At 38.5% G+C, this 10,820-nt stretch overlaps 1 protein-coding gene across 1 annotated transcript; it reads right to left on the reverse strand.

Moving 5' to 3' along the window:
* Nucleotides 1–279: 279 nt before the first annotated feature.
* On the reverse strand, nucleotides 280–10,801 carry rab40b (RAB40B, member RAS oncogene family). The gene is made up of 6 exons (XM_053639945.1): nucleotides 10,098–10,801; nucleotides 5,590–5,650; nucleotides 4,946–5,006; nucleotides 3,727–3,804; nucleotides 3,323–3,545; nucleotides 280–1,309 (listed from the first exon to the last, which is right to left on the reverse strand). The coding sequence occupies exons 1-6, from the start codon at nucleotides 10,237–10,239 to the stop codon at nucleotides 1,038–1,040; spliced, it is 837 nt and encodes a 278-aa protein (XP_053495920.1). The 5' UTR covers nucleotides 10,240–10,801; the 3' UTR covers nucleotides 280–1,037.
* Nucleotides 10,802–10,820: the final 19 nt, after the last annotated feature.

Genomic DNA, 10,820 nt, shown 5'->3' on the forward strand with positions numbered 1-10,820 from the left:
TCAGTGTATTTGTTCACTGAGATTTTTCAACAAATGAAAATCTCTCAGCCTATTTGGGATGGAAAGAACAATATTTCAATACCTGCTCAAGTACATGATTTGGCCCACTGAATTTCACTGTTATCTTTGTGTTACTTGTGATGAAATCCCATCTGCAAAACAGAACATTAAATATCCTACACAAGGGGTGTGCAAACTTTTGCACAACTGTATGTTCTTGACCCTGATTATAGTGATAACTTGATTAATGCATGAAAATAAAATATCAAACGGATGAAATCTGGTTGGTAACACACTTTTATTAAAAAGAAGAAACCTGATAGCTAGTTAGGAATTGCTGTTGATCTGCAGTGTATTTGAAATATTAGTTTTGAATTGGTAACAAAACGTGTTAGCATTGATAAGCTTCTTCAGTCTCCCATGTCTTTGGTGTCACTCCATATAAAATATTACAATACTGGTCACTTCTTCATGTGCATTACAATAATTAAGAATAATAACAACATTGTATCAAACAACATGACTTAAATACACAATACAAAGAGGTGCATTTCTCAACACTGGCGTTCTTTCAATGCATGTACCCTGAAGAGCATTAGAATAAGAGTAAGAAAACAAGCTGGTATTATCAACTAGGTCCACTGTAAAAAGAGGGATTTAAAAACAGGACTGCTTTCACTGCCATCGTGATTAGTCTTAGTTCAGGAAAATTGCTGATGGCCTCAGAGCTAAACTGCAGTGCCAAAATGTTTTTATCCCATCAAATACAAACAGGATGAAATTTTCTGTACATATATGAAGAATATGGTGATGTAATGGCTTTACACTAATCCCTTTTCATAGGTCTGTTTCAGCAATCTCTTTGAGCAATCACATTCAGATATAGCATGAAGCACACATCCCAAGTGCCTGATGAAAAGATTATGGACACTCTTGGCCACTGGAAAGCATCTTTCACTTCACTGGAAACCCTGTCGACTTCAAGTTGTGAACTGTAACTGTGAGTCGATGTTGTGAATGCAGACTGTGTCATTAGACTACGATATCTTGCATGTGGTCCTTGTACAGCTCTGTGACGGGCTCAGGGGCGGGTAGATGAGTTTGGATTTTTTCGTTCCGTTCCTCTTCGCGCCGCTGCTGGCTATGACTGAGTAGGAGCGTCCGTGCATCATGCGGGCGTTGAGGCCGTTGGCCATGGAAAAGGACTTCAGGTGGCTCTTTAAGGCAACAGGAAGCGGGAGTTTGTCCACCAGGTGCACAGGGGTGCAGGAGACGATGGATCGGCAGCACAGATCCTGCAGACTCAACACTGCACACAGAGAGAGACGATCTAATGATACACTCTCTACATTTATCAGTGTCTATTAAGTATCAGTGTCTTCAAAGAGACAATTCTTGTCTGCCTCAAACAAAACAATACTTCTGTATTAGGTGCTCAGTGATAGCGGGAGGTGATATTAGAAGGGAGGTTAAAATCTAATCTAATCCATCAATGGCAATGAAGCTATTAGGGTTGAGTAATGCATTATATAACAAAGTATCACTGATGGCTCAATAAGAATGGTCTGGGGAAAAATATTACACACACACACACACACACACACACACACACACACTAATATATATATATATATATATATATATATATAAAGGCAGATGGACAGCTGCATTAGTTATTTTTTTTATTATTATTATTTTTTTTAAAGTGTGTGTTGCTCTACTGGGGGGCACGGTGGCTTAGTGGTTAGCACGTTTGCCTCACACCTCTGGGGTTGGGGGTTGGGTTTGGGCGCACCCTGTGCGCACAAAGTTTCCATCTTCTCTTTGGGGGTTTCCTTCGGGTACTCTGGTTTCCTCCCCCACTCCAAAGACATGCATTGCAGAAAATTGTCCGTAGTGTGTGAATGGACGTGTGAACGTGTGTGCTATTGTGCCCTGTGATGGGTAAGCACCCCGTCCAGGGTGTAACCCGCCTTAAGCCCTGAGTTCTCTGGGATAGGCTCCAGGCTCCCCTGAGGCCCTGTATAGGATAAGCAGTATGGAAAGTGGAAAATAGTATTGCTCTATTGGTTTCATACCATTTTCCTCCAAATAGCAGACGTGGTAAACAGAAATGCTTTAACCCTATTCGTTCAAACTAAAAGATACTAAACATCTATCTTTTTGTGTTATTTGTACTTTGACTGAACAATGCTCAGTTCATTGTACCCATTACTGTATTTCACATGCACTTTCTTAATCATTCCTGATGACATTATGGATGTGTCAGCAACATGGGCTGAAAAATATCAGCACTGGTGCACATGTAATCTTGGGGGTGTTTGACTCTGTGTAATCACCTGATGCCACTTTCACAACCTGCATGAATCTGCAGTCTGGGTTACAAATAAATCAGCCTCAGCTCTACATACCATTCTATGTCGTTTCAAATAACAATCAGCCTTAAGACTTTTGTTAAGAGCAAATAATATTATATGGATGCCAGAAAAATGAAACATTTTATCTTTGATAAAAAGTTTTCCTAGTTGCCCCTGGGATTGTTGTTTATTTTATTGCAACTTTGAGTCAAAAGTGTGGCACATGATTTTATTCTCTTTTACAATAATTTTAAGACAGAACAAATTTAAATCAAACAGGAACTTAAGACAAAGACATAAGCAAAGCACATATCTGTTGGTCTTTTAGGCTGTCACTTTGGAGTCACTTGGGATAAACTTCTTACCTGTTGGTGTGACAACTGCTGTATTAAGAAAAATAAACAAAGGCTGGCTTGGGTTATTAGGCTAGATTAAAAACAAAAAGTTTATTCATTGCTCAAGACCACAGCCAAAACAGAACTTTAAGGCTTATGTCCACAAACCCAACCCTAAACTAACTTCTGTAATCATTTCATTCTGTTTATGTTGGATCTAACAGCCTTGCATAAATCCCAGACCATGGCTTTGGAATTTTACCACTGGGTGTCTCCAAAGTGGCTGCAGAAGTTTGGCATGCTTTTGGTTTACTAAGCATTCTCTGGCTGCATATGTAATTGCAGTGTAAAGTTATGAGCTCATTTACTTGAGTGTACATTAGATTTAAATCAAAGCCTGTTTAAATGTATTTAAGATGCATTCCAGGGAACTGCACTTTACATATTTTCTGAATGTGGACATACATTTCACTTTAAAGTGCTCAACCCCCCCAAAAACCAAAAAAATCCCCCAAAACAACCTTTCTTCTGTCTTTTATTTGAATTCCTATCTTCACACATAATGCAATTAAACCTTAAGTCATCGTGATACTTTAGACTGTGAATAATTAAATACTTTGGTGCTGGTACCTTTGTTAGGTCTCCAGAGTCTCTCCATGCCGTGGCGCATTAGAACTATGCGAGCCAACTCTGTGAAGGACTCAGTGATGTTGAAGTTACACAGAGGGCTGACTTCAAAAAAGGTGACACCTAGCCGCTCAGCAAAGGCTTGGGCATTTTCAGTCGTCACCTGACGTTTGTAGGCCAAGTGCAGACGGTTCCCCACAAGGATCTTAGGGACTCCTGGTGCATGCTGAATATTAATAAAAGTAAATAAATATCATATTTTCACCACATGTAAACAAACAGAGACATGCAGTCTTTCACAGTTTTCTGCACCTCATACTATACATGATAATTTCCATACTCATATTCATATTCCATCTGATTTGTTCTGAAAGACAAATGAAAGCAAAAGTATGGGAATGTTTTACCTCATCAATCTCTTTAATCCATCTGTCAATTCCATCAAAGGACCACCGATTTGTAATGTCATAGACAAGGATAACACCCTGTGAAAACACATGCTGCATTACATTAGATAAAGATTATTAGATATTATGACATTATATAAACACAGTCTATACTGAAATCTCCATTCTGATTGGTCAGAAGATGACCGATTGATTGATTATTGATGATGCTGATTCATTTTCTAGAACTGCAGCTCTGACAGTACTGATGACTGCAAGTTTTACATTAATGCTCTCATTCTAATTCATTACTGATGTACAGTAACAGCTAATTCACAGGTACTTGTATGACAGATGCTCCACAATAATCTAAGGATGATAATAAACTGATAATATATATATATATATATATATATATATATATATATATATATATATATATATATATATATATATAGTGTATTTTAACAAAAAAAAATCATCATTGTTGTTATGGTGACGCGTGAAGAAAGGCTTCAGGACAGAGGACTTTCTGGTTTCTTTGTAACATGACAAGCTGGGTGTTTCAATTTCAAGTGAGACAGAAAAAAGCTGCTATAATGTAAGCAATAACATGGACTAATTTGACTCACAACTGCTCCACAACATTAAATGTAACTATAAAAAGTTGAAAAGCATAAGGTGTCACTCATTATTGGCAACTTGCTGTGGTATAAGAGCAATAAAATACTCCAGAATACTATACCGTTATCCTGTTATTGATTATTTTCCTTTAATCTCATCATGTTTTATTCCTTACTAAATACACAGTCCACAATAATAAGCTCCCATGTGACAGTAGGAAAGCTGAATGTTATACTGTAAACCCACTTACTTTATGAACACTTTAATGAGGGATCCAGTAATAATTCTTTAATAGCTCCCACAGAGCTGATTCCATGAGCATAAAATAGCAGACAAAGTGTGGCGTTATTTAAGGGGACGATTTCCTCTCATTGTGGACAAGACTATAACGTGTGTATGGGCCTGACCACGGGAAATGTCACATTAACAGTAGCGACTCGCCCCTGTTTAACCACATACCACACAGTTTGAACAGGAACTGCTGATCTCTGGGTGGACCCTTTTAAAACTCTGGATGAATTTCAACAACTCCTCCAACATGCAATGCCCAAATCCTCTCTCTCTGCTTGGTTCTCAAATGTAAGAGATTTTCTGGGAAAAAAATCTGAGTGCGTACCTGTGCTCCTCTGGAGTACGAGCGGAATATGGTGCAGAAACGTCCCTGTCCAGACGTGTCCCTACAAAATAAACATCACCAATCTCAGTCCAATATTCTTGTGCTATGGAAAACAAGCACATAGACAGGCTGGCAGAAGTTCAGATGTTTCTCTGGCTTCCTTCTGTCCTGTGCTGTGCTTTGCAAAGCAAGTGGCTTCTGGTGCATGGTGAACAGAAGCTAAAGCGACATGGCTCTACAAGCATGGATAGTACATGAATTACCGGAATCTTTCTTCGTTGAAGCGCTGCATGCATGGATATATAATTAATAATTTAAGTGGGACTAAAATATTAAAGAATGTAAATAAAACTTGTGGGCATGCTTGGCTGAATGAGTCACAAGAAATTTTCTACAGTAATGGTCTAATTTCCATACTCCGGCTCATACTCGGACGTATATGTGGCAAATGGCATATGTTCATACTTCAGAAACCACAGAGCACTGCAGAGTATTCTGCAGTGACAGAAATAACTATTTAAGTGTTCCAAATACTATTATGTAATAGTAAAGTATTTTTTAAAAATACGTATAAGATACATTGACTTTTTTAAAATTTCTTTCATAAACTAAGGGCGAACTCATTCTGATGTAGATATACTCACCAAAGCTGCAGTTTGACTCTACGCCCATCAAGCAGTATGGTGGTGGTTTTGCAGTCAATCCCTGTAGAAGAAAACAACATAACTGAATGGCAAGAATCCTTTACATTCAGGTTTTCTTAACTAATAATATTCACTTAATAAAGTTAACATTATATCACAACAATATGAAATTCTCTAATTTAATTGGTCAGACACAGCATCGCTCTGACAGTTCTGGCTGTAAGGCAAATCACAGGTTTTATACTGATACACTTGTTCTATTATGTTATCATTTTGTTTCTATAGTAAAAAGCTAGGGACCTGTATGACTTAAAGGAACGCATGTTAATAGCTGCTATAATGTGTGCAAGTGATAACAGGAACTAACTCGTCAAGTGGATGTTATGCAACATGAAATGTAACTGTAAACTGACAAAACGTGTGATATGTCAATGTTCAGTTAATAAAAATGTCATTGTTGGCAAATTGCTGTAGTATAGAAGAATGAAACACTTTGGGATGTGCTGTTACTGAAAAATAATCAACTTCAGGATGGCAACAGCATCACACTGTCATTGATTATTTTCCTGCAACAGCATGCCCTGAAGTGCTTTATTCTTTACATTATTAAGTATGAACTCCAGCATGAACACACCAAAAGTAATGTAAACAAAGTAATAAAGAAACTTAAATAAACTTCATTTAGTTCAAATGTGAGCTAAAACGCACACGTTAACAAATATTTATTTCATGTATATCTAAAAATAGGTCCACGTAAATGACCATAAATGAAATGACAGAATGCAAGTAAATACTAATAAGCGTAACTTTGATCTATGAGCATAAATAGAGGAACTCACCAGTCCAGTATTTATATATGCAGTATATTCGATATTTACTTTATATGTACTTATGAATATTGGATAAGCATTCACGGTTTGGCTTCTTTGGTTCAGCGTTTAGGCAAACATCAAATAATACTATGGTTAATTAGTTGGTTGACATTTTTTTAATGTCTTATTCATTTTGAGGTTCAGGGTTTGTTATGTAAACAATTACAACTAAATCTACTTCAGGGACGGTAAAATGTACTTTTATTCAATGATACTTGAAGCTCAACAGAGATAAAAATAAAAATACAAAAATTAGGAAATATAAATAATGTCTGTTTTAATTGCTTTACATTTCATTCAGTGTTCTGTTGTTCACAGTGAGCTGTCTTCGGGCATCCTTGACTAACAAAGGAAAAGCTTCAGATGTCTCTTTCTTAGGAGTGCTTAGTGTCATATCTGTGAGGTTGTTGGCTCCACACACACACACACACACACACACACACACACACACACACACACACACACACACACACACACACACCATTTGGAGTTCTTCGGAAGAGCTACATTCCTTGATGACAGCCAGACTGAAAGCCAATACTGTGGATATATACTCTTATCTCTGAGGCATATCTAAGTGACAGGGTTGGGTGATGGAGCCATCAGTCTCCGAATGATGCTGTCATAAACTCCGCAGGCATTAATGTGAGCCTGGGATGTGGAAACCAGAATGAATCTGAAGATATGCATTAAACAGAACATTGCACAATGGATTTATTTCAAAAGTTAAACTTTCTAGCAGAACATAATGTGTTGCATGATAAATGTGTTCGCTTAACCAGTCGAGTCACATTGTAAGAGATTTTAGAAGAATAAAGTCAAGGCCTGAGCACTTCCTATTTGAAACAGTGGATTCTGTGTGCATGATCGCCTTACAAAATTCACATGCGCTGCTTTTGTTAAATATTTTACACTGGATTTAATTGAACCCCAGCAGACACAGCAAGGTTAAATGATTTAGGTTTTATAGGGAGGGAAGGTAAAACAAAAAAAGGGCCTATTTCTATACTGGAATACAAATTAGCAAGCAAACAAATAATTAGCAAAATGACTTCAAAAATCACAGGCCGTAGAGAAGCTTTGTAATATTAACCCATGTGATTTTTTTTGTGTCTGCCTGCAAAACGCAATCTTCCTGTTTGTGTAGGCAACCTCTGATTCATCGACAGAAATTTTTCACACCAACTTGTTCCATCTCCCCTTTACAATTATTCAGTGCACATCTTTTCTCTTCCTTCACACAACACAGCAACAAGGCCTGGACGTTTTCTGACAGGATGACACACAGAGAACCAACTGGAGAGAGGCGGTAGGAAGCTGAAATCTGTAGTAGGTGATGACGTTCTAGAGCTCAGACTCACAGAGCTATCACCGACACACACTCGCTGGTACAACAAAACAGACCAAACCACAACACAAACGCCCTTTGTGTTCCCTCCATCTTTGAGGAGACAGATTGATTTATTAACCAAGTAGCTCAAACAAGCCAGCGTTTTCTCCATCTGACCTTAGTGTGAAGTTCAGTCAAAAACACTGAAGAGATATGTTTGGCTTACTCTTCAGCTGTAAGGTTTCTTTCTCAGCTTTGCATGATGAAAGCTGAGAAGCTTCATTTGTCGGTGACGCACTGTGGAACAGGCTACGGAGAAAGGCATCTTTCTATAAACATTCATTCTGAGAACAGAGCCTTCCAAAGAGGGTCACACAAAAGCGCTTAGACAAACATCTGTATATTCGACGCTTTTATTGCCAGCAAACCTTGGCTGCGTTCACACTCCCACTTGGTTCATCTTGTTTAGTGCCTGAGTGCAGAGGAAAGCGGAGTTATGTAAGTGGTTATGACAGTCATAATAATTGTGCCAGACAGAAAAGAGCCTCCTGCGATCTGGCAGCACCGCACAGTTGTCATCTATCCCATATTAAATCCAATCTGTTAAACTAAATCACAGGGCTACAGTCCTAGTATACTCACTTGAATATCTTAGAGAGTCTGGTTTCAGAATAATACTATCTTGGCAGCTGCATGTGGAGGCCTAAGGAGGAAAAATGATGCCAAAGATGTGGCACAGTAGATGAATCAGCTGTGAAATTTCAAGGCACGGAGGAAGAGGGTGGCAGAATGTTCCATGTATGTATCACTCTCCCACCAGGAATCTAATCTTGGACCCGTTTGGATTCAATATATCCTGTGTCAATAACAAAGTGCAATGGGCTTGTCTGTTTGTAATTGCTGGCCAAAGGTTCCATATAAAGCAAACCCAGCGAGCAATTCTTCTGACATGTAACTGTAATCAATCGTTTGTTTCCTTGTCTGCATTCAACACCTACAAAATAATACTGTGCTGCTGGGATGAACCTGAGACAGCTATTAAAGGTATTTTGTGCTCTTTGCCATAGAACAAACAGGCTGTGATTCATTAAATGTTGACACAAGTAAACTAAGTCAATCGGTCATCAATCTCCCCATCTGACACATCAGCAGGGTAATCTATCATGAGTAGATGAGTCTCAGAGTACTCAAATAACACTTGGACTTTGCTAAAGTGCATTCTGAAGATGACCCTTGATAAGACTAAGAGAATTATTATGCATTTTAAAGATTGCAATAATTCATGATGCAATAGGTCACGCTGACAACACAACAGAAGGCAATGGCACGTCTGTACAATCGTAATGTTTACAAAAGAGCTCCAGATGGTGGATGGGTCACATTTTAACAGTAGCAAAACATAAGCTCGTGCTGTCGTGTCAGGAATAACTGAACACACACAAAAAAAGTCATAAGATTACTGTGCTGCCAAGAGATTTGTAATAAAGAATCCCTACACTTATCTATTCCAACTGTGCACCTTAGGAGACAAGAGAGTTTAGTAGGTGCCACTATTTCCAGCTTTTACATCATGTTCCCTGTGGTGTTTCACTGAAACACACCAGTCTCAGAGGAGCAGTTATTTTCCAGAGCAGGCCTTGTGTTACCAGAGTTCAACTCCTAATGATAAGTCACTCTCTGGTCCTTAATCTAGAAGTGCATGGACGGTGAGTAAACTATCAAAGAAGATGTAGATTAAAACTTTCAACTTAGATGAGATAACATATTTCCACAAACAGCAGCCATGTATTGCTCTCTGGACTGTTTCCATGTGTTTGTTTTAATCTACAGCACCTTGTACCTACTTCATATCAAATGTAACATCACAACATAATCCTACTTGTGGCATAAGGTACACATTATTAAGTATAAATTTTTTTAAGGAAACTTTTTTTTTTTTCAGATGTTTTAAGTAACTTTTTTTGGCCCTACTCTTTAACACCCTGTTCCTGGAGATCTATCTTCTTGCAGGTTTCATCTCCAACCAAAATCTAACAAACCTGTTTTAGTTGATCAGGAACTTCTTAAGGCAATGATTAGATGGTCAGGTGGGCACGATTATGGTTGTAGATAAAGTCTTCAGGAAGGTAGATCTCCAGGAACAGGGCTGATGACCACTGCTTTAACAGTACCTGGAAATGAACTTCTCGATCATGGATGTAAACAAAGAGCTTCTCAGAAAGAAAAATCTCACAACAGGGAGTAGGCTAGTGAAAAAGGGGGAAAGGAGAAACATTACATCTTAAATGTGATCTTTAATGACTCACCCATGTTATATCCATAAGGTGATTCTGTAGCCCCATCCTGCAAACTGGCCAAAATCTCGCCCTTGCCCACATCACTGTCTCCCACAAGCAGGAATTTCAACAAGAAATCATACGCTTTAGCTGGACTGCTCCTGTGGCTCATCTTCACCGAGCGCTCACTCCCATGGCTCAGTATGGAGCGGCATCTTTTTATTTTTATTATTTATTTCTTTTATTCAATCTTACTCTATCTTGCTTTTCTCCAAGCGCAATCTCCAGAGTTGTCGCTGATTATTTTTACTCGTCACTTCGCTTTATTTCCCACAGGCAGTACAGCTTGCTCTGATATTAGTGATGCTGTCGAGGAATTACGTTATGATCACTGGGAATAAAGACACTAATATATGCGACGGCTAATAGTCTTAACAGTCGCGTGAACTATATTTCTATATAAAATAAACCCCACACTACATAACCTCCTGACATTATGCGCGCGCAAAACTTATTATATTTCTTTTATCCTGCTTTGTTTTGGCTTTCCAGCCGTATCAGTCCATTGACGTTGATCTGCTTCTGCTAGGATTCCACTGTACTGTAGCTCCTCTCAACAAGCAGGGGAGGAAAAAAAAAGGAAGCTCGTCCCTAACTCGATCCTGATTGGCTCCTCGGTGGAGTTGCTAGGGCAACTCTGTCCTTTTAGTAGTTATAGAACGTGTCCATCAAAATCCATATCTGCGCGTTAAG

The sequence above is a fragment of the Ictalurus furcatus genome, chromosome 13 (assembly GCF_023375685.1).
Source record: "Ictalurus furcatus strain D&B chromosome 13, Billie_1.0, whole genome shotgun sequence".
Lineage (NCBI taxonomy): Eukaryota > Metazoa > Chordata > Actinopteri > Siluriformes > Ictaluridae > Ictalurus > Ictalurus furcatus.

Excerpts from the sequence above, each read along its gene's own strand:
- rab40b (XM_053639945.1), bottom strand. The coding sequence starts at position 10,239 with ATGAGCCACAGGAGCAGTCCAGCTAAAGCGTATGATTTCTTGTTGAAA. Across the intron at positions 5,007-5,589 it reads AGAGTCAAACTGCAGCTTTG|GGACACGTCTGGACAGGGAC; the intron begins GTGAGTATATCT and ends TTTATTTTGTAG. Across the intron at positions 3,805-4,945 it reads CGTACTCCAGAGGAGCACAG|GGTGTTATCCTTGTCTATGA; the intron begins GTACGCACTCAG and ends GTGTTTTCACAG.